This window comes from Cnephaeus nilssonii, assembly GCF_951640355.1.
Source record: "Cnephaeus nilssonii genome assembly, chromosome: 16".
Taxonomy (NCBI): Eukaryota; Metazoa; Chordata; class Mammalia; order Chiroptera; family Vespertilionidae; genus Cnephaeus; species Cnephaeus nilssonii.
In genome coordinates, this window is record NC_137087.1 from 42531157 (window position 1) to 42555940 (window position 24784).

At 43.1% G+C, this 24784-nt stretch overlaps 1 protein-coding gene across 2 annotated transcripts in view; it reads right to left on the reverse strand.

Annotated features, from left to right (window-relative positions):
* Window positions 1–24784, reverse strand: part of HPSE2 (heparanase 2 (inactive)) — a 538739-nt gene that overhangs the window by 12114 nt on the left and 501841 nt on the right. For both annotated transcript variants that reach the window (XM_079793868.1, XM_079793867.1), the window contains 2 exons: window positions 17322–17467; window positions 9940–10086 (listed from right to left, as the gene is read on the reverse strand). In XM_079793868.1, the coding sequence (XP_079649994.1) occupies window positions 9940–10086; window positions 17322–17467 (293 nt within the window). The remainder of the gene's footprint in view (window positions 1–9939; window positions 10087–17321; window positions 17468–24784) is intronic.

The following is a 24784-nucleotide window of genomic DNA, read 5'->3' on the forward strand; positions in this document are numbered from 1 at the left end:
CACAAGGTTTAAAAGAACCCAGACTCCTCTAAGTTTTAGTGAGGAAGCATATATTGACTAAAGATTTGCAAGGCTCATTTCTTTGTATATTTTCTTCTCTTTCTTTTTTCTATAGACCGACTTAGAGCCTTATTTATGTACTAGAGGCCCGGTGCATGAAAATTCATGCATTGCGGGGGGGGGGGGGGGGAGGGTCCCTCAGCCCGGCCTGCCCCCTCTCACAGTCTGGGAGCCCTAAGGGGCGGGAGGCAACCCGGCGATCAGGGGAAGGTGACGCCCCATCACATCTCTGCTGCTGCCACTGCTGGCAGCGCAAGCTTTGGCTGGCCCTGGTTACCTGAGCCTCGGGAGGCCCTGGATGGCTGGGCAGCTGCCATCCGAGGCTTGCCTGCGCCTCGGGCCAGCCCTGGGTGGCTAGGCAGCTGCCATTCAAGGCTTGCCTGCGCCTTGAGCATCAGCTGGGCAGCCGACATCCAAGGCTTGCCTGTGCCTCGGGCCAGTCCTGGGTGGGTGGGGGGTGAGGGGACTGGGGGACTCCGGAAGCAGGCCCGGCCTTGCTGCCTGCTGCCACCCTGGCGGAGCTGAGGGGACTGGGTGCCACCATCTTGTGGCTGTGGGCACCACCATCTTTAAGGGCATGGCAGTCAATTAACATATTCCCTCCTTATTGGCTGTGGGTGTTGCCATCTTTGAGGGCGGGACAGTCAATTAGCATATTCCCGCCTTATTGGCTGTGGGCGCCACCATCTTTGAGGACGGGGTAGTCAATTAGCATATTCCCTCCTTATTGGCTGTGGGCACCGCCATCTTTGCGATGGTATGAGGGTCAACTAGCATATTCCCTCTTTATTAGATAGGATAAGCATTCTTATAAATAGATAGTCTCATATATACCTAGTAGAGGCCCGTTGCATGAAGATTCATGCGATAGGCCTTCCTTCCCCTGGCTGCCGGCACCAGTTTTCCTCTGGCACCCGGGACCCAGGCCTTCGCTCCAGCCGCAGCGGAGAAGCCAAGCCTTGAGGCTAGCCTTCTCCACTCCAGCCACAGTGAGGCTTGGCTTCTCCACTCCAGCCACAGCGGAGAAGCCAAGCCTCTTCAGTCTTCAGTCTTCAGTTGTCTTCAGTTGTCTTTAGTCGTCTTGAGTCTTCAGTCTTCAGGTCTTCGGTCTTCAGTCATCTTCAGTCTTCAGTCTTCAGTTCAGTCTTTGCTCGGGCCGGAGCCTTCAGTCTTCGTTCCGTGCCTGCATATGCAAATTAACCCACCATCTTTGTTGGGTTAATTTGCATACTCACTCTTGATTGGCTGGTGGGCGTCGCGGAGGTATGGTCAATTTTCATCTTTCTCTTTTATTAGTGTAGATATTTCTTCTGTTACAGTCTACTTGAGAATACTAACTTCCTGTTCCCTCACAGCAGCTCTGAGGTCTTGCCCTCACAGGTACCTTTCCTGCCAATCACTGTTCCCAGTCCCTACAGCTTCCCTTCCCTCCCAGGGCTCTGAGTGGCTTTCAGAGGGGCTGCAGATGATGTGGCTGTATCTGCACTAGTAGGACCCTTTATTCCAGGTAAGGGGCCTCTATTCTAACCCTTACTCTTAAAAAAGGGGTCTTTTTAAAAATAGCATTTTGAATCAGCACCTGAAGCCCTGCACAAGTGAGCAGGCTTCCTCACATACTCTCAGTTTGGACAGCATCACTGTTGATGCCCTTTACTTCTTATGGGACGTCAAAATGAATTCCAAATGCATTAAAGAAACAGATAAAAACAAAACCACAAAGAAACTAGGAAGAAAATAAAGATACCTATTTATCTTATTTCAGAAATATGAATACATAAAAAAATATAAGTAGAATGAAAGAAGTCACAAAGCAAAAGATAAATAGATTTAACTATATAAAAGGGAATACTTCTGTATGTCAAGATAATACCCTAAAAATGAAATAGCTGGAAAATAGCAAATAAAATATTAGAGACAATATTTCAACACATATGATAGATAGCAAAAGGGAAATTGCCTTATATTAGAAAAAAAGTTACAAATCATTAATAAAACAGATAACACCCCAGTAGAAAAATAAGCAAAGGGCATAGAAAATGCATAAAAGTAATACAATACTAATAGACATAAAAATATTCAATCTCACTAATACTAAAAAAATATAAATTAAATAAGAATACTATTTTTCATTATAAAATTGCAAAGATTTAAAACTATTACTATTCTGTGTGGATGAGATAAATTATAATAAAATGTTCACATTTTCTACTTTTTCTCAGACTTCTACAACTAAGCTTGACTTCTACAACTAAGTAAGAAAATTGAACTGTTAATCATATGAGATAAGGGTCTAAAACTCAGTAAATTCTAAGGCAAAGAGGATAGTGAGCAATCTCTAAACCAGGCTATTTGAAGAATGGTTGAATGAGCTGAGAGTGTTTAGCTTGGAAACTAGATTTCTAAGGGGAGACATATTGAAAAATTGTTATAAAGAAGGTATAGATTTATTCTGCTTTATTTTTCTAAAGCAAGGGAAGAAGTGGGAAGAAAACACCTTCTATCCACATATAAAGAGGATCTTTTCTATAATCAGAGCCATCTAGTCTGGGAGTGGGCCAACTCATGAGATGAGTAGTCTCATCGAACAGAAGCTGTCAGGGATATTATAGAAGAAACATCTTCATCTCTAACAGTACTTCCATTTTTTCCCCTCTATAAAGTCATCCTAATATATAAAGAGGCAGGTGCCCTCATGACCCAATGAACGACCGGTCACCACAAAGTGCATGGAGCACCTCTTGGCCCCCCTCCTCCCCCGAGCCGCTCGCCATGAGGCGGGGGTGGTGGCGGGTGGGACTGGGGGCTGCTTCGCGGGGTGGCAGCGAGCTTAGCAGAGCAGTCGCGGGGTGGGGGGAGTTTCGTGGAGTAGTCCTGGGGTGGGGGGAGCCTCGTGGAGCAGTGGCGGAGTGGGGGGAATTTCGTGGAGCATCCAGTGGTGGGCTTTGCAGGGCGGCAGCAAGCTTCACGAAGCAGTCAAGGGGTGGGGGGAGCCTCGCAGAGTAGTCGTGGGGTGGAGGGAGTTTTGCAGAGCAGTCGAGGGGCAGGGGGAGCCTCGCAAAGCAGTCGCGGGGCGGGGGGGGGGGGGGGGGGTTGTTTCGTGGAGCAGTGGCGGAGGAGCCTCGTGGAGCAGTGGTGGGGCGGGGGGAATTTCGAGGAGCATGGCGGGGTGGAGGGAGCCTCCCGGAGCAGTGGCGGGGCAGGGGGAGCCTCGTGGAGCAGTCGAGGGGCCATGAACATCATGAGCATTCCAGATGGGGAGCTTCACGTAGTGTCACAGGGCAGCAGAGGCCAGTGATGGAGGCCAGGCTAGGCCTAGGGACCTTAACTGCACACGATTTCGTGCACGCTAGGCCTCTAGTCTTTTAATAAGTGTAGAACTTTCATAGATAGAGTAGTTTATTTTAAAGACTAGAGGCCAGATACATGAAATTCGTGCAAGGAGCTTGGCCCTCGCAGCCCTGGCAGCTTGCCTCGGTCCTCACAGTCCTGGCTTCGTCCGGAAGGTCGTTCAGCTGTCCGGTCTAATTAGCACGTTATGCTTTTATTATTATAGATAAACTAATTTAAATGATTCCAGACTAATGAAGATACAGTAATGGAAACCTACAGGGAGTACATCTGGTTGACCAGAGTTCAAAAGCTCCAGGTACCAACTAAGTATAGAAGTTAAATACTTAGATGTCTTGAGTCGCTGAGATAAATGGAGTAATGGCCCTTTGGTCCAGAAAACAGGTCTTCTGATTTTGTTGTTGAGTGTATGGATAAGAAGTCTTGGTATAGAATTTTTAGGGTTAAGATTTTTCCCAAAGCTCCTTTTGCCAGATTCCAAAATAAATGTGGTGCTTCCAGTTGTCATCAGAGAGAGATTGTAATGGGTCAGGTGGTACCCAGGTCAGCCCTCAGGACTTTTAACACTAGCCAAGCACTGAATCTGGAAATGAAGTATCAGAATGTGGTCTGCTCCAACACGGACATGAAGTTATTTTTAAAGTCTTAGCACCTGGGAGTTACTTGAGTATTTTCAGAACCAATCTTTTGGGCTAACATTAAATGACAACTCTATAAAGGCATGCAGTTAGATGCCAATGTTTCTCTTTGATTTAGAATTTAATGAGGGTAAAATCAAAGCAAAAGTTGTAGCCCAGAGAGATGGGAAAAAAAGCAATATGTAGATTAGGAAAAACAATGATATTCATTTCTTCCCAAAATAGGCAAACAATTTTTGGTTCACAGAATCCTTGAGGTTCTTTCAGGTACTATCATGGCAGCTGAAGGAGAGCCTCGTGCAGGTATGAAATTGAGATGTTTAATATGGAACCTATTACCCCCAAAGCAGACGTACCCTTCACCTCTCATGGCACCATCCACAGGCTGCTTCCTGCTAATGGTTTGCGTCTTTACCTCTGATAGAGATGAACTATTTCAGGGCAGAGACCTGTGAACTGTCCCTTCCCTCTCTAAACATCCCGCATTAAATAGCTTTAGAAGGCCAGGTGCAGACATGGCCTGTCATTAGGTTGATGAAGAGATATTCTGATCTGAAGTATTCATATTAAACTTTATGTTTAGACTTTTCCCCTAATTTGTCTACTTGGGATTCCTGAGTTCTTATAGTTATAGGACCACAATTCATTTAAAATTTTAGCCAGATTAATTGCCGCTGCATGTTAGACTGCTGAAGAGGAAAAAGTTATGTCTGGCACCAAGTACAATCTCAATAAAAGTTGATGAATGTTGAAGATATTTACTCTTCAGTTTCCCTGGGAAACCTTTCCTGCCAGCATCTTTCCCCAGAGATGGACCTCTGAGAGTGGGCTCCAGCAGGTATAGGGCAACTGGCAGTGTCTGTGTATGGGGTCAAAATATAATATTTTGAGATTCATTTATAGAGACCTCAGATTAAATTCATTCGTAATCACTCCTGGTATTTAATAATCCCTTTGCTTGAGAAGAGCATAGAAGCAATAGAAGGGAATCACCTAATTTTGCTTTTACTGAAATTCTGTGACTGGGAAGCAGAATCTTAGAAGTGGTACAGAGTAGAACTTTTAAGAAGAATTTGAAATTAGGATTTGTGAAGAAAATTTAATGGAACTGGGTTGAGTTTAGCCTAAAGGAGAGAACATTGCTGAGTAACCTAATACTTTGAAAATATATTCATTATGTAATGAGCCCAAGATGAAATTAAACCAGAGAGTATCATGACGGAGCTCCATTATCCATACTGTATATTTGTCATTGGGTCATTATAATTTCATATTACTGGGCTGTTGAGGTAGTACAGTGTTGAAGCAAGTACACTGAATTTGGGGTCAGGAGAACTGAATGCTAGGTATTTTCTAGCTCTATCACCTAATAGCCATATGACTCTTGAAAAGTCACTTAATGCTCTAAAACTCAGTTTCTTTCCATTCTAAAATGGGAGAGAGGCAGGAATTGTTCTACTTACTTCATGGTGCTGTTTGGAAGGTTAAAGGAGATAATGGCTATTAAAGCTCTTTATTATCTATAAAGTTCTAGCCACAGGCACAGCAGGCCCCAGTGTTATATAAGTGTTCTTATAAAATGCAGACAGAATTGAAACTGTGGGCACTCCTTCCCCAGAGGTCTTTAAACACAGAGCATCTCCTGGTCCAGATGTTCTAGCCACAGACTTTCTGAAGGCAGGGGAATGAACCAGAACACCTTGAAATGTCATTCCACTCCAGGACTCTCAGCATCTGCTGATTCCCTCAGGCCAGTGTGTCAGAATAGAGCAGCCAATGTGACAGAAGTTGTTTTCTTCTTTTCTAATTTTTGGATAGTTTTCCATCCAAGTGGAATTGAATAAGACACATAGGGAAGAACACTGGGATCTAACCAAACACCTGCTCTGGGTTGGATTTTCTCTCCATAAACTGAGTCCTCCTGTTTTTTGCCATAAGTTGACTTGTTTGGTCTGACTTCATGTTGCTTCTCTGTTGAAAGACATTGGACATATTTATGTCTGGGGTAGAACTGATTCCCTAGAGGACAATATTTATTGATTTTTGAACTTATGAAGCACTGGACAGATTCTCTCCTTTGTAGATGGTAGAGATGTCCCCAAAGGTGCCCTTTGACTTATCCAGAAGGGGAACTATTATTGTCTTGGGAGCAAATGGTTAGTCTTCCTCACAGAGAGGTGAGAAACCAGGGAACATGACAGGGAGGGATTGACAGGTGGAGATTTTTTTGGAGAAAACCTAGCCCGATATTACCACCACTCCCTCCTGTAGCATAGTCTCTTTGTGTGGCCTTTTAGTGGCTTAAAGAAGCCACTTTGCCGAAACCGGTTTGGCTCAATGGATAGAGCGTCGGTCTGCGGACTGAAAGGTCCCAGGTTCGATTCCGGTCAAGGGCATGTACATTGGTTGCGGGCACATCCCCGGTAGGGGGTGTGCAGGAGGCAGCTGGTCGATGTTTCTCTCTCATCGATGTTTCTAGCTCTCTGTCCCTCTCCCTTCCTCTCTGTAAAAAATCAATAAAATATATTAAAAAAAAATCTCATCTCAGTAACTTATTAAAAAAAAAAAAAAGCCACTTTGCTGGTGAGCACAGAGACAACCAGCTCCACAAGTGAAATGGGAGTGGGGTGTAAGGGGAATGAAGAGAATAACAGAATATTAGAATTTGATGGGAAGCAGTAATCTTTTACCTCAGCCTCCCACCGAGTGAGGAATCTCAGAGCACCTCTGAGGTGGCCACGGTTTCTCAGTCTCTGACTAATAGGCTACCTCCTGAGAAAGCCTACCCTGGCCTTGGTTGGATGAGGCAAGCCACGGGAAAATGAGCTCATTTTGTGGTGAAATCTTTCTCTTTTAAATTATACTCCATGGTTTTCTATCATTTCAGAGGATTCTAGGCCAACTCTGTTTTTCTTTCAGTTAGCAGTCCTTTCATTATCTGAAGGAAGTCCTCATGACTTACCTTGTTTTTCTTCTCTGAATTAAGTCTGCCATTTCCTCCAGCCATTCTTGAAAAACATATATTTCAGATACAGTATACCTTTCTCTCATACACACTGAAGTTTTGTGAAAGTTTCCCTTTTCCTATCCTAGAAGTTATAAAGCCCCCACCTTTTATCTGGTTCCTAGAATGAGAACTATCTCACTTAAAGAGTTGAGACTTGAGTTGAGACCCATCTCATATATAGGTGGATCTGATAATTTGTGCACTCACTGAGATGAGAAACAGGAACCTCCATTGTGGTCCTGGATGCTTGGGTTATGCCTGATCAATGGCCCCAAAGGGACTTTCTGTGCAATAATACCTGGCATACCTGAGCCCTGAGTTCACATGGAGATACCCTTTCAGAGATTTCAAATATTTCCAGTCCTGAATGGCAGTTTTAAGAGAAGGCAAATTACCACATGTTCTCTACTAATCAAAAAAGTTTGCCAATGTTTCACTCCTCCTGAAATCTGAGGAGGGAACACCAGAATGCCTGGCTGGTGGTTTGAATGGTGCACTGACTTGCTCTGTATCTTCTTCTGGGTTCCTCCAGACAGGCAATTGCAGGATCCCTGGCTCCCAGAGTTAATATGGCTTCAGGCCACAGCTAGGAATTAGCAGACACAGAACAGAGAACCTGGCCCCAGAGGCTTATAAATGAGAGAAGGAGACACCAAAGGCTGAAATCATTTCCTAGCATTTGCTTTCATCCTTTCCTGTGGACTCTGCTGCACCAAAACCACACCCTTCCTGTGAGACCCCCATCCCAGAACCGCTGAGGGCTCTTGCTCTTAGTAGTTACTGAGCAGAGTGTGGGATGTAGCACTGAACCTGTACATGGCAGTCCCTGTCTGATAGCTGACAGTCCAAGATGGCACAGCACAAGTCAGAGCCACCAAGGTCTAGAATGGGAGAGGTGGTAAAACAGCAGTAGTTTATAGGAGAGAAACAGGGTTAGAGATGTGAGTGAAGGGCCCACAATTCCACAGAAGAGCAGTTGCAGGGTTACATTCAGAAGCCAGGTCTGTTGACTTCCAATCCAAAACTCTCTTTAATATCATAGATGTAAAATTATATGTGGCATCTGTATTTACATTCATATGTATCTATATGCGTGGGTGTGTAAAATTTTCTTTGTAGGAGGCTTCATTTCACTCATATGCTCTAATTTGATTCTCACAATAACCCTTCTGACAGTAAGGGAGCTGAGGCTTGATCACACATGCAAATGGTAGCAACTGGATTCACATCCAGGCCTGGTTCCAGCTCCCTCTTCTTCCAATTGCTTGGCATTGATATTTGATCTCAGTGGGTATTACCCAGTCCTCTTCAGGACCCCTGTGGAACGACTAGACATTAAGTCAATTCCTTCCATGGGGTACACATGGTCTTCCTGACACTGGGCAGGCTCAGCTCCTAATCTCTCCGGTTCTAGAGGACCCTGAACTGTCACATTTGCTGCTGAAGAGCCAGCCCCTCTGCCACACATGACTTTTAGGTCATTACTGAATGGCAGTGGGAGACCTGAACAAACGCAGGGTCCTCAGAAAGTCAGGCCAAGGGTGAGAATTTTAGAGCTGCAAGGAATCTTACCAAATATATAACACCCCTTGAATTTTGTAGATAAAGAAATTGAGGCCTAAGGATTCTGGTTAAAGGATTTGCCCAAGTCATAATTATTTAGTAAACCAGAACCAAGTGTCCTGCTGAGGATGAAGACCGGGAATTCTTCACACCAGTCATGAACTGCTGGGAAGTTGAGAGAGAGGGGATAAAACAGTCAAAAGAGTTCCTCTGATACAGGTAGGATTGAGAGGGGGAAAAAAAATAGAAGCAATGTGCATGTAGCCAGAAAACAGAGCCAGAATGTGAACTAAGACTGAAAATAAAGATCTAGGGTGGGCTAAAAACCTCAGTAAGTGACTTCCCAGATTGTGTTTTGTTCCCATTGCACATACAGTTGGAAGCCAAATGCAAGCCACCAAGGTTGCAGCGCAACAGTGAACAATTAAAGCACAAATAGTTGTGGGCAGCTGTGGGAGTGCAAGCCACCTGCTCCAAGTTTACAGCTTTGTTTAACTTGGTAAGCATTAAAAATGGAGTGGGAACACGCCCAGCACAACATCCCATGCCCTTTCTGGGAGGCCTTACTTGGGGAGCTGGGGTGGCTTTACCCTTGACCAAGCCCTTCTCACTGTGGCCTAGAGCTGCTTCCTATTGATAGTGGTCAGTGTTGTCAATAGACCCTAATAGAAACTGAGGGAGGTAGGGAGTATTGCAGGATTATATATTTATAGAGTTTTAAGAGACCACAAAGCCCCCAGAATACACCTTCTCTCCTGTTGTTCAGATAAGAAAATTGAGATCCAGAGAGGTGATGTCCCCAAAGTTACAAAGTTAGGGGCAGCACTGACTTAATGTCTGAACTTCTGATCCTTTGTTCAGTGCTCCTTCCTCTAAGACCCGCAAGGTTTATAAATAATGCCAAATAGGGAGTTACAGCATTAGAGAATGTTATGGCTGGAAGGGACATTGTTCTCAATTCCCAGTGTTGTAGGTTGTCACATGACTAGGGGGTACTATAGGGGGGGCATAGGGCCCAAGGATGCTAAATAGCTTGAAATGTGGTCATCCTGCATAATGAAGAATCCCAGATACCAAGAATCACCTTGTTGAGAAATATTTTGTCCACCATTTTACATTATAGTTGAGTGATCCAAGCCTAGAGACAGGAGATGATTGACTAGGTTCCCAAAGGGAGTCAGTATTCCCCTGACTCCATCCTACTGAGCCCCTGAGTTAATTAGCAGCACCCTTGGTACCTTCAGCAAAGGGGAGACTCTCTAGACCCTTTCCCACCAGCTCCCGTTGCCCTTGCACCTAAGCTATTTCCAGGCCAGCACTTACTTGGACTTCAGGCCCTCCTGTCCATAGGGCTGCAGCAGATACTGGTGCACAAGCTTGTCCCTGAGAGTCCCAGCCAGTTTTATTTTCTTTCTTGATCTGTGCAGGTTGATGATAAAAAGTGTAATGGACCCTCGAACATAGTTGTGGCTGAGATTCAGAGAAAGAGAGAGAGAGAGAGAGAGAGAGAGAGAGAGAGAGAGAGAGAAGATGGAAACAGTGGTCAGTTAAATGCCTCTAAATAACTTACAGACTGCATGAAACAGGACAACCCTAGGAAAGGGCACTTTATTTTATGGTTCTTGGCCACCCTAGACCTTCAAAGACAGGAAGGGCTTATTATTGTGATTTTCTGCAAAGAAGATGCTCACGTCTCACCACACTCCGTTTGTTTTTGTTTAAATGCATTGCAATGATTTGAAAAAAACAAAATATCTTTTTCTGAGTATGAAAGCAAAACATGCTAACTGCAATAAATAAGTAGATAGATAAATAAATAAATAGAAAAAACATACAAAAATACAAAAAAGAAAAAAGAAAATTCCCATAATACAAGTATTTTGGAATATAATAACATTTTGGTAAACATCCTTCCAGTAGTTTTTAGTTTATTAATTCAACAAATATTTATTGAGTATGTGGCACATGCATACATGTTTCTCAGTTTTTACATAACTGGGATCACATTGTTCACACAGTTTTTTCAGCTCATGAGCATTGTAAACATGTTCCCATCTTATTATGTGATGTATTCTGCTTATAAAAGAATGCTAAATTCTTCAATCATAGATATGCAACATAATTTATTTACCTAATGTCCTACTTTGGGGCATGAGGGTTGTTTTCAATTGTTTGCCATTACAAATTATGTGATGAAGCACTTTGCACATAAACCTTTTTCACATCATGATTATTTCTGATGGATGAAGGCTTCAAAGTTGGAAACATTAGGTCCAGGGGAATGCACATTGTATGACTCCTCACCAACTCTTCATTCCCAGTGGTGTCCCTCCCTGTGGAATATTTTCTGTCCCTGCTCTGTTGAACCCTAGAGTGCTCACGTTATTGGCTTTGCTCAATGAAATATGGGTGGATAAGGCCTCTGGGCAGAAGTTTTAAGAGCCAACCCATGTTTTGCCATGCCCCTTTTCTCTCTACCAGAAGACCAGCAATGTTCTTGGCAGAAGGGCCCTATTGACCTGCATCCTGGAGTGAAGATGATGTGGAGCAGAGCTGCAGCTGAGCTGTGACAGACAGGCAGTGTGAATGAGAATACATTTTCTTATTGAAAGCCATGGATAGCTGAAGGTCCTCTGTTATCACAGCATAACCTCACTGATCCTAACTGATATACATGTTTTTATAGCAGTGATATTAACTCTCTAGAAAGTTTGTATCTTTTTGCTCTGGTTGACTATGTATAAGAACACACATTTCCTCATACCCTTAAGAACACTGGATAGTAACCTGTCTCAACCTGAGAGGTGATAATGGGATTTTAATGTTGTATTACTTTGTATTTTTTTTTAATTTATATTGAGGTGCAGCATTTTTTTTTTTTAATTTGCCTATTTGGCATTTAATTTCTTCTTTTGTAAACTGACCATGTCCTTTGCCTATTTTCTATTGGTTTATAAAAACTACTTATTTATTAAGGATAGTGATCCTTTGCCTGCATGTATGTTACAAAATGTCCCCCAGTTTTCTTTGACTAATTCAGCTTGTTTACATTGTATTTTATGTATAAAAGTTAAAACTTTTATGTAGTCAAATTTATTGATCTTTATTATTTCTGCTCTAGCTGTTTTACCTACTCCTAGATTATAAAACTCTTCACCATATTGGAATCCTTTTAAACCAGTACAGGATGTTCAGAAGCCTGGGAAAACCATATGCCTACGTGGCCTTTCAGCGTATATCAACAAAACTATAATGATTTCCTTCTCTCTTGTAGGAAAAAATATTTTGTTTTTAAGGGGTCCCGTAAGGCCCCATCTGGATGGGTTAATGAGAGGAAACAGAAAAAATGACCTGGTCCTGCCTTCAAAGGAGGAGTTCAGAGAAACTCTACATCAACTTTGCCCAGAGGAAAATATCATTCCTTGCAGAAACAGCACCCCTCCACCTCTGGATCACTCATCTCTGCTTCTAAGGCTGATAATTAAGAATTGAGCCCTAGCTGGCTTGGTTCAGTGGATAGAGAATCGGCCTGCGGACTGAAGGGTCCCGGGTTCAATTACGGTCAAGGGCACATGCCTGGGTTGCGGGCTAGGTCCCCAGTGTGGGGCATGCAGGAGGCAGCCGATCAATGATTCTCTCTCATCATTGATGTTTCTATCTCTCTCCCTCTCCCTTCCTCTCTGAAATAAAAAAAAAAAATTAAAAAAAAAGAATTGAATGACCAAGGGCAGGTCAATATGACAACTTGTTTATTGGTTTTTTAATAATATAGTTTCCAGGGCTCATCCCTGAATTTTTTTATTGCATTCATTTGTGATTGGGGCCTGAGAATCTGTATTTTTAATCTCTCTGGGATATTGGGCAGATGAGTTGGGTTTGGGGACCATTTGCCCAGAGCAATCCATTCAGATTATGAGAAGAGTAACCAAAGTATACCCCACCAGCTCTCTGTCATGATTTTTCTTGCATGTGTAAGGGGGCACATTATTATGTTCAAAGCTTTTTGTATACCTACATTGATATTCTGATAAATTATTAAATGAAAATGTCTCTTCTATCTGGTTCCTCCTCCTCTGGTCCTTCTCAAGCCCCTGAAATGTGTGAATTAGCTTTTGGAACCAAACGAGTTAGGTCAGAAGAGAATGCCAATTTATTTGAGCAGGCTTGTGTCACCAGAGCTCTGAAGAAAGGTGCTCTAGTGTGTCAGCATTTACCATCATTAAAGAACACCCCTGGTGGGCTTTAAGCTTAACTTAGCTGTGTGCAGAACTGAGGAAGACACCATTAGCTACTGCTACTCTGGTTCAGAGTGTGAATGATAGTAGGCATACATGGATACCAGTTTTGCTGACTATGGTAATCCCTTTTGTTAACAATCATCAAACAACCTTCTCAAAGGCCAACAGTGGAGGAGGAGAGAGAGCCCTGCGCTTGCATTTATGAGTTTCTCTTCTGCAGAGCCGGGGCGTAAAGAGGCCTCAGAGACTGGAGAGCAGAAGGGTGGGAGGTGGGGAAGTGGGGGTGGGGTGGGGGTGGGGGGAGACCTGAAATCACACATTGCTCCAGGGAAAGCCATCTTTTCAAGCTGCTTGACAATGGCCTAATTTCCATTCACATAGTTCCCCTGAGGGAAACAAACCAGTACTGAAAACCTGCCCAGAGATTATTGTGCAGAGGCTCTCAGAACTCCTGCAGCCTCCTCAGGTAGGAACTGGCTTGAAGACTGCCTCAGCCAGACCTTCCCTGCTTGGCTGATGGGCAAGAGCATTAAGCAGACCATCTGGCTGTGAAGACACACTTTTGGCTGGGGAGTACAGCACCAACCTGAAAGTACTATATTTCTGGATTTGTGCTGAAAATCCAGGTTCCTGAAGAATGTATATTCTCTGCCTACAGAAAACAGTCCCTTTCCCTAAAAAAATGGGGTCTGACTGAAGGTGTGGCCTGCAGGCAATTAGTCCGGGTGGTTTTTGATTCTCTTAATAAATGTCCCTTTTGTCTGGTAGAACATCTGTCTTGCTCCATGTCTCACTCATGGTGACACTTTACCACCAGCAGAGAATCCGTGAATCTGGAGTTCATCTTTCTGGCTGTTCTCTCATTGCCTGACATCTCTGTGTTGCCATGGGAGGAGGAGGAAATGAGTCAGGGAAGGGAAGCTGGAATTGGAATATCTTGGATGTAAGAGGTGGGGAATGTCATATGGGGAGGTGCATCTTGACCTTCCAGATAAAAAATAGTCACTGTTCTAGAAATGTCTCCAGTGGAGCTGGGGGACTGCAAAAGGGAAGGAAGGGTGGATGATGCTCTGGGATCACGGTCATTCTCAGGGAAAGTCAATGCGCTTGACAACTGGGTTGGTCCATTGTCTCCAAATCTAATTCAAAGTTTTTGGGTTTGGTAAAAGTCAGGCCATGTTTTGCCAAACATTTTTTTTTGCCCTAATTTCAAAGCCCATGTGTATTTTAAGGGAAATTTAATCCACATGTTTCTGATTCATTTACACTTAACTCATCAAAATATTGTTTTGTAAGAGCCATTTGATGTCCAAGAAGCCTCAGGAACCTTTTTTTATGAGTCTTTAAAAAAACTTCTTCTGAAAAACAGGAAGTCATGTTTTGCCAATAATAAATGAACTTGAACCCCAAAAGGCTCTATTTTGCTTCAATATTCACCAGGTTCCAATTGGTTCTGAACTTGGCGAAGGACCGCAGCTCCTCCCTAGAAACATACATTGTCTCAGCAGAATGGTTCAGAAAAAGATTTCTCCCAGTCAAAACATATTTGTTCTCTGAACAAGAAGACCTAAGGTGAGAACTGCCATGCTGTCAGTGTCCTGACTTGTTAACTCTAGAACAGAAAGCAGAAAAGCACCTGCTGGTGGTGGTATTATGAGCACCTAACTTTTGCTCCCGAAACTATCATAAAAGACAATGCTCTCCTAGGTCAGAAATGACCCACAATGCAAGAGACTGCCGTGAGAGACAGTGAGGCATTCAAGTAGAGGTTGTATAACCACCAGAGAGAGTATAAAAGGAATGTCTGTGTTGTATAGGATCCTGGGCCAAAATATCTCTAAGGGTTCTTCCCAAATGTAAAACTGTTTCACTATTAATGGTGTTATTGGCATATAAGAGTGATTCAACAGAACTGTGGAATTTAATGTATGTGCAAATCACTGGCAAGATGCTTGGCACATACCAAGTGTTCAATACGCACCGGAGTGCAGGAGTTGTGTCCATAGACACTTTCTTTGGGTTATTCTACTGGTAAGTTTAATCTTTCTCACCAGTCCCTGATTTGACCAAGGATATATATTTTCAGACTACTGGTCAAGACTGAACAGTATGAAGCCAACATGCCCACTCTGGGATGTTTTTGTGAGCTTGGCCTTGTTGGCCACAAATAAATTGAGTCAATAATGTTTCCTCATGACTGTTTGGAGGATGAGGGGGTACAGACAGGGCACCTGGCTTCCCAGAGAGGGAGCAGAGACACTTCTTTGCTTGTGCCTACTTATGTGGGGTATCTGACACCCACTGACAAGGAGGAGACCAGCAATCTCAGCCAGTGCAGTGCATCCATTGAGGACTTTCTTTTCTAATGGGAACAAAAAGAACTTCACCCCAATTACTATCATTAGGGTCATGTGTGGAATGGATTAGTCAAGTCTTCCTCCCTCCCTCCCTCCCTCCCTCCCTCCCTCCCTCCCTCCCTCCCTCCCCCTATCTCTCTCCTGCCCCCATTTCTCTCTCTCTTTCTATGGGGAGGAGGAACACTACTGACCAAAGCACAGTGGTACTATTTCCCCAGAGAGGTTCTGGAGTGACTCCCCATAGAAAGAAGAGGAGAGCTGGCGATGTAGAGAGAATATTGAATCTAGATGATTTGAGTAACTTGCTGGAGTCCTCATGCTAGTGAATGTAGAATTCTTAACCATGCCACCACACCTTCTCCTTCTGGCTGATGTGGTGATATCAAAGTGGAAGGGAGCTAAAAGTCTAAGTCAGAAGTAATGCCTTAATGCCCTATTTCTGCATTCATTCATTCATTCATTCATTCATCAAATATTTACTGAGAACTTCTTTATGCCAGTCACTATATTAGACACCAAGAATACAAAAATAAATGAGACACTGGCCCTGAGTTCATGGTATGTATACTCAGAACGTTGGTGACAACTTCCATGAAAACGTAAAAGAACACCAGGATGAACGCTTGGATGAGACAAGATGAGGAGCCCTCTTCAAAAGACGCTCAAGTCCTGGTAAACTCATGCCATTGACATTTTTCCCTGAGTCCTCAGACTTATAATATAAAAGCCACAAACTGATGTGCTTCCCAAAAGAGACAAAAGGTGCCAAGAATAATTTTTCTCTGTTGAAGCTGGGGGTCCACTTTTGGGTGGTTACTCCAGGGCCAAGGTGGAGACAAGGAATACAATGTTTCCTTGTGTGGTGATCAGATAACTTCAGGCCAAGGCCATAGAGCAGTCACTCTCTGTCAGGTATTGGATTGAGCTTCCTGTTGAGCAAAAGGGATGTTGAAAACCTCTGGCCTCTGCCCAAACCAGTCTCCTCTCATCCACAATAGGGACTTGTATCTAAAGACAAGACAACTGGCCCCAGGCCCCCTATGCTCAGAGTGATTCTTTTGAAAAATCTTATCATGATAAATTAATTGGCTTGGCTCTTCTCTCATCAAGGAAGGAGAAGGAGCGTCTGTGGTAACCTGACCGCTGGGGCTCTTTGTGCTATCCACAGCCCACGTCAGCCCCTGATGGGCTTGCTGGAATGAAGGTCTGGCTGGAGACACTTGTGCCCGGCCCCCACCCTGTTTCTCTGCGTTAAGAGAAAGAATTCTCTTTTCCAGGTCTGCCTGCTCTGCTCCTTAAACCTGAAATGATGTAAGAAAGCCATTTATGGTCTGAAGGGCTTTGCATTAGGCTCAGTTTTAAGTTTTTACCCTTATGATACTCATGTTTTAAAACATTTTATCTGCCAAACTTTATTTACTGATTTGAAAGACAATTCTAATGACAGCCAGTGCTTCAGATAAAAAGGAGGAGGACAACTACACATTACCTACCACGCTGAGTAGTTGGAGGTCCAGCCCCTAAATCAGATGTTGTTTAACTTCTTAACCCTTAAAATAGCTGAGAAGATTCTGAAAGACTGAAAATGGCTCTGAAGCTGACATGACTACTTTGGGCACACCCTTCATCCTGGGGACCCCTGGTTTGGGATGTGCTGGTCTGGGCTGAGTTTTCATCGGATAGCTCTCCAGCATGTCTCTTAGAAATGTTGACTTACTGTCTCTAGCTCTGCTGGTGAATCGTAGGAACAGAGTTTCTGTTTCTTGCTGTGGTTTAGCCAGAAGCATACAAAAAAGCCTCTTGGGCATTACATCAACTGGCACAGAAGAAAAGCTCAGTAAATATTTGTTGGATGAAGAAGTAAATGAATAAATGGCATGCATTTTTATAAATACTTTATGAATAAATACTGTAAGTGTGAGAAAGGAGTTTACTTGCAGAAAAGCTATTTATCAGAGATCATTTGAAATACACAAAGAGCAGGTAGAATGTAATTCCAGAGGCAGTTTTCAGTGTCTTGAAGGGGTCCCAAGTGGCATGGAATTCTAAGAGGGGCCCAAAGCCTGAAGCCCCTAGGGTGGCTTCTTGTGCCATCGCTCTGAAGACTTACTTGTGGTGGTTTGTGCAGTGAGCATAAATCCTTAGTTTGTCCCGGATGACTCGGCCTGGCCGTGGCTTCCGCTGCAGCCCAGCCACGTGCACGGCCAAGACTTTGGGGCCGATCAAGCGCTTGTAGAGGAGAGAGAGCCAGTAGTCCTGAGAAGAACAGAGACAGGGAGAGTCAGGGGAAGACGCAGTTCAGGTGTTGTGAGTACACCTAGACCTGATAGGCCAGAGAGTACTTCTTAGCAGGAGTAAAGCCTGACCAAAGCGACTAACCCTCTACGCACGGTCACCTGACAAAATGGTCACCCGACAAAACGTTCACCCTGGGTTGGTAGTGAAGCCAGCATTGTCTAAAGTGACCTTCACATTCCTAATGGGGGAATGTGAGTGTGTGTGTATGTGTGTGTGTGTGTGTGTGTGTGTGTGTGTGTGTGTGTGTGTGTGTATGTGGGAGGAGTGGGGGACGACTCAGAGCCACATACAATCAAATGAATCAAATTTTCATTTGAAATAAGTTTCATATGAAATAACAACTAGTTGGAGCCTTAAATTTTCAACTTTATTTCCCTATGACTATACTTTTGTACTGGTTTATGGCTCTGTTTAATTGCAGAATGGAAGATCTCCAATCTTTAGGATTGCTACCAATATGCAAACCCAAAATGTTATTCTCCAAATATTGTCACTGAAGACGCCTGGTGAGGTGTGAGGGAAATGAAGCTGCTTCAGGTAGAGACTCCAGAATAATGTTTGCAAACCCTAGTGCTAATTCCGGGTCACCTTCAATAATTCTACAATAAAAAGAACAATTATAAACTAAAAAGAATGTGATGTTTTTAACTATTCCATAGTCCATTTGGAACTGATTAATAAATATTCAATCTGTAACCCACACATGTATTTGAATTTACAAAAACCTATTCACCAACACCTTAATTTGTATTCCCTATTACCATATTTTGTTTCTGTATTTGATACAAATATAAAATTTGCATTTGCATCGTGTAAGCACTTATCACCTGTTATGGGGTAATGACTTCAGTGTTTGTAACTCGTCATGTAACACAGGGCTTCCTAATTTGTCTAAGGGGTCCCCTTTCCCCCCGCCCCCACCTCCTGCAATTCTGGAATTCAGTGAATTCAAGGTCTTTAAGACATCAACCATGTCTTCTCAGCCTTCATCTTTCCAGGAGAAGCCTCTGAATAATATTTTTATCTTTCCTGTGTAGCTATCTATAACATCAGCTGCTTTAAAATGTCTGGTGAGTTGCATAAATCAGAAGAAAGTTTCAAAACCCCTTTGCCACCAGAATAGATCCACATCTACCCTGAGTAGTGGGCTCTAAACCTTGCCAGACCATTTACCTTAATTAACTTTAAGTGGCCTTAGGATGACTATTACATATAGTCTCCTATTATTTAAAACTAGAGGCCCAGTGCACAAAATTTGTGCATGGAGGGGGGGGCCTCAGCCAAGCCTGCACCCTCTCCAATCCGGGTCCCCTCGGGGGATGTCTGACTGCTGGGGATCGGTCCTAAACTGGCAGTTGGACATCTCTCTCACAATCTGGAACCCGCTGGCTCCGAACTACTCACTTGCCTGCCTGCCTGATTGCCCCTAACTGCCCCCCCCCCCCAGCCTGATCACCCCTATCTGCCTCTGCCTATCGACCTGATTGCCCCTAACTGGCCTCCCTGCTGGCCTGGTCGCCCCCAACTGCCCCTCCCACCAGCCTGGTCTCCCCTAACTACCCCCACCTGCCAGCCTGGTCTCCCCCAACTGCCCCCCCCCCCGCTGGCCTTGTTGCCCCACACAGCTTGCTGTTCAGCTGTTTGGTTGCCCTTCACTAACCCCCCTGCCGGCCTGGTCACCCACACAGCCTGCTGTTTGGTTGTTACTGTGATGGCGTCCTGGAAAATTTGCATATTCCTCTATTATTAGTATAGATGGCAAATATTTCATCATTAGGCAAATAGATACAAAATATCATTGGTTTAATTTGCTCTCATTTGATTACAATTTCTGTGTTTTTTTATTGTTACTCTGTGATGTGTTTATCACAGTCAACCTAATGAGATGTCCACCGTTTTCTTACCAATTTGTAACATATCTTTTAATATTAGTGGTAAGAATCCCTTAGAATGTATGTGGAGCAAAAGTTCTGTCCAAGTTTGTAGTTTGCCTTTTATTACTTTTTATGACTTTTTTGACATGAAGAATTTAAAAAAATTTTACAGGAAAATATGTCAATCTTTTTCTCTCAATTTCTTCCTTTTCTTTTATTCTTAGAAAGTCCTTCCTCACACAAGGCTCAGATAAAGCTTCACTTATATTTTTCTAGTTCTTATTGTTATTTTAAAATTTAATCTTTTAGTTCATTGAAAAATATTTTGGTGTATAATATGAGCCTTATTATTTTCTGATTACTTTACTGGTTGTTGTAACATCATATAGTGAATAATCTATCCCTAAGTTCATCTGCATCACATATTAAGTTTTATATACATGTAAATATATAGAAATATAAATAGTATTATCCTATATAATAAAAGCCTAATATGCTAAGTGTCTGGTTTTCCGGTCAGCTATTCAACCAATCAAAGCGTAATATGCTAATGATATGCTAAGGCCGCTCTACCAGTCACTATGACATGCACTGACCACCAGGGGGTAGACATTCCAACTGGTAGGTTAGCTTGCTACTGGGGTCCAGCTGATCGGGACTGAGTGAGATGGGCCAGACACACCCTGGAGCCTTCCTGTGGTCCCTCCCCAGCCCCAATTGTGCAGCGGTGGGGTCCCTTGGCCTAGCCTGCACCCTCTTGCAATCCAGGACCCCTTGGAGGATGTCAGAGAGCAGTTTCAGCCCGATCCTGCAGGCCAGGCTGAGGGACTCCACTGGTGCATGAATTCGTGCACTGGGCCTCTAGTATATTATATGATATAGAATTATTTTACATAATATATTAGTAATTATATAATTATATATAATATAGTATATCATGTATGATATATCTTATTTTTTAAAATGTTTTTATTGATTTTTAGAAAGAGGAAGGGAGAGGGATAGAGAGATAGAAACATCGATGAGAGAAAGGAACATCATTTTAATGATTGATATTTGGGTTGGTTGCTTCCTACACATCCCTACTGGGGATTGAGCCTGCAACCTGGGTATGTGCCCTGACCGGGAATTGAACCTGCGACCTCTTGGTTCTTGGGTCGATGCTCAACCGCTGAGCCACACCAGCTGGGCCGATATATCTTATTTTAATATATTACATTTACATATGTATTTATATATTATATATGTACTAGAGGCCCATTGCACAAAGAGATTCGTGCAATAGGCCTTCCTTCCCTTGGCTTCCAGCACCGGTTTTCCTCCGGCACCCGGGACCCAGGCCTTCGCTCCGGCCAGAGTCTGCCTTCTTCGTCTTCGCTGTAGACTCTGGCTGGTTCGTCTTCGCTGCTTCGCTGCAGACTCCAGCCGGAGTCTGCCGTCTTCATCTTCGTTGCAGACTCTGGAGTCTGCAGTCTTGTCTTCGCTGTGGCACTCTGCTCCTGTAGATCCCTTCACCCCCCCTCCCTCCCTCTCATAGCAGGCGTCCTGCCCCGCCTGGCTACTCCGCGCCTGGAGCAGCTGGGTGGCCTCCATCTTTGGCCTTCTAATTTGCATACTCACTCTGATTGGCTGTGGGCATAGCAGAGGTACGGTCAATTTACATGTTTGTCTATTATTAGGTAGGATTATAATATAGTCTATAATACTGATTAAATATATGTAAATATATGTATACTAGGGGCCCAGTCCACAAATTCGTGCACCTTGAAAGGAACTATGGGCCGTGAGGCTGCGGTGGGCACAGGGGCAGGTCTTGTGCCATCCTCTGTGCCCCTGCCCAGCCTCTCCTGCTGTGGCCTCCGGTTCCCTGTCTGCCTGCAGCGCCGCTCCAGCTGCCACCACTCCCATGTGCTGATGGCGCTGGCTCCACTCACACCCGCTGACGGCATGGATCGAGTGGGGCCGGTGCCAGCAGCAGGTGCGAGCAGGGCCGACACTGTCAGTGGGCATGAACAGTGGCTGCTGCTCCGATTGCCCATCAGGAGCAGGGAGAGGTGGAGAAGCCCTCAGGGGTGATCAGTGCTGGCAGCCGCCGCTCACAACTACTGACGGTGCCGAGCGATTGGGACCAGCACCGGGCACTGGCAGCGGGTGCAAGTGTCGGCTCCGGCACCAACTGCGAGTGAAAGCTGGGCCAGCACTGGTAGTGGTGTGTGAGTGATGGCTCCAGTGCCAGCAGCAGGTGTGAGCGCCTAGTGGGACCGTGGTGTGCGGGAGCAAAGAATTTTCAGTAACCACCAGAGGCTTGCCCTGATGACAGCGACCAGCGCCCCGCCTTGGTCTGGTGCCCCCGCTCACCTGCTCCACCATCCCGCTGTGGCTGATGCCCACCATGTTCTGTGCTCTGCCGCCTGCTGCTGACACCTGCCATGTTCTGCGTGTGGCCCCTGGTGGTCAGCACACATCATAGTGACTGGTTGTTCAGTTGTTCTGCTGTCTGGTCTATTTGCATATTAGGGTTTTATATATACAGATAATTCTGCATCTGGATTTTCTATTCTCTTCTGCTGAACCCTATTTCTTTATCAGTTTCACATAATTTTAATGATTAAAATTTACATTTTAATATCTACAGGTTTAAGTCCATTTCATTATAATTTTTCTTTCTTTGTTCAAACTTTCCTTAATTAGTCATATCCATTTACTTTCCCAAATAAACTCAAGTAACTTTTTATAGAGTTTGTGGTTCTAGAGAAGCTTGAGGCATTAGTTTTATTCTATGTTTGGTTAGCCTGTTTATTTTCTATCTCATATGTTCTGCCAGGATGCTTATAGGAATCACATTTTATCCTTGATATTTGAACTTTTACCAGGAATGTGTCAGTGTAGGTTTCTGCATTAATTTGCTGGTATTTGGGAGTGCTTTTGATAAGAAAGACTAAGGACTTTCTCCAACCTGTGAGAATGTTCTTTAAATAAAACCTTAATCTTATTTCTTTCTGTTTGCTCCAGTCTCTGTTTCAGTTCTCTTAGATTTCCATCCTCAATCCTGCACAAGTATAATCTCATTTCTGTTTTCTCTCTGCAAGAAGAAGTCTCAAGTTTGTCCTGCACATTGTATATTTATTTTCTCCAGGATATTTTCTGTCATTTATTACAGTTTTACTTCCCTTGTAATCTTTTCTTGTTTCATTTAGTTTACCTGATTGGAACTCATTTAATTCCCCCCCCCATTTTGTGTATACTATGTATATTTCCCATATATAGGAGGACATATGTACCTTACATGATAGTTCTGAGGCATATGATAACCTATCATCCACCTTAAAAGCTATAATAATACCCACACTGTTGCATCTAGTTATGTGAATCTTCCCTTTCCCATTTTTGTGCTTTTCATTTCTTTGGCTAATATTTGAATTTTGTCTTAAGCAATATATTATTTAGCTTGTTAGCTTTTAAAATCTGGCGTCATGCAATATGTAATTTCTATAACTTACTTTTTCACATTATGCTTCTAGAATTCATCCAGGTTGTTACACCTACCACAGTTTATTCGTTTTCAATGTTGCATATTTCATTGTGTGAAAATACTATAATGCATTTATCCATTCTTCTGCTGATTGATATTTGGGTTGTGTCTAGATTTTTGCTGTCATTTTTGCTATCAATGTAGCCTTCAACATTCTTGCTCCTGTTTCCCAAGGTGCAGGTGAAGCAATCTGGAGAAGCATTGCTCCAATCATGATGGAAACCAGCAGCAGCCTCATCACTGTGTTCTTTGCAGAATTGCAGATTTACAGACTTTATCCCAGACCTATTGGATCAGAGTCTCCAGAGGCGGGGCCTCTAGACTGTATAGCTCTCCAGGGAATTCTGCTGCTCATTAAAGTTAGAGAAGCACTGTAGAACTGTTGAGAGCAATACCTAAGAGTGGAGTTGCTGTGTCCTGCACAGATATAAAAATATTCAACTCTATAGGCTGATGACAAATTGTTTTCCAAAGTGATTCCAATTATTTCAACTTATACTTCCTTCAAGAAGTGTCTGAGTTCCTTTTGATTCACATCATTGTCAACATCTGTTATTTTCATACTTCTTAATTTTTGCCAATCTAGTGGGCACATAACATCTAGCTCTTGTTGTTTGTTAAATAGTCCTTCCTCATGACTAGTTCATAAAGATATTTTATATTTTATTTTAAAACTTTTAATGTTTTTTCATAGTTACATCTTTAATCAATCTAAAATTGATCTAGATTATGGTGTATCTAATTTCATATTTTTCCATATGAATAGTCAGTTATATCAGCATCATTTGTTAAATGGGTCTCTCCTTTCTGTAGTGATCTGCAACGCTCTCTGCATCATACATCAAACTTCCATATACTCGTGGGTTTATTTCTGGGCTCTCTATTCTGTCCCATTTTTCTGTCCTGTACCACTACTGCATTTAAAAATATATATTTTTTTATTTAGAGAGGAAGGGATAGGGAGAGAGAGATAGAAACATCAATGATGAGAGAGAATCATTGATTGGCTGCCTTCTGCACACCCCACACTGGTTGCGGATCGAGCCCGCAACCCAGGCATTTGCCCTGACCAGGAATTGAACCGTGACCTCCTGGCTCATAGGTCGATGCTCAACCAATGAGCCATGCTGGCTGGCCACCACGAATGCAGTTTTAATTACCATTGTTTTATATGTAATGAAATCTGGTAGAGCAAGTCCTCCTGTCTTATTCTTCAGTAATGGCTTTGCTAATCTTGGGCCTTTACTCAGTCATAGATATTTCAGAATCAGATTACCAAGTAGCTAAACAAAATCTACTGAGACCTTGGAATTTCATTGAATTCATAGATCAAATGAAGAGAACTTTATTTTTATGATATCGAATTTTCTTATCAATAAATATGAAAGAGACTGAAAAACAACAACAACAACCTTCTTCCACTCAGGGATCTTTCTTCTCTCCTTCCTTTCCTTCCTTCCTTCCTTTGAAAGTGAAAGTTCATAATAATGTCTTTTTTTTTCTATTAAAAAAATATCCTAGATCTTGAAAGAAGAAGAAAACATGGAAAACATTTCAATTCAGAGACTGAAATCAGAACACATTTTATTTTTAGAACTTTCCTATACACCATTTAGTAGTAAACATAGCAATAAGGAGAATCCAATGTTAAGTCCCAAATTTGCTCTGTTGGCAGAGTCACTGATTTTTTATTTCTAGATAAAGCGCTTTTAAAGTGCTTATACATTTCATTTCTCCCTGCCTATCCTTTGGTATTGTATGAAAACTATTTGTGATGAATCTCTTCACTTCTACTTCCAAAAGTGGATAAAAAGCCTTCATTTCCCAGGTCCTACCTCTCCCCCCCCGTACCGCCCCACCACCTCTCAG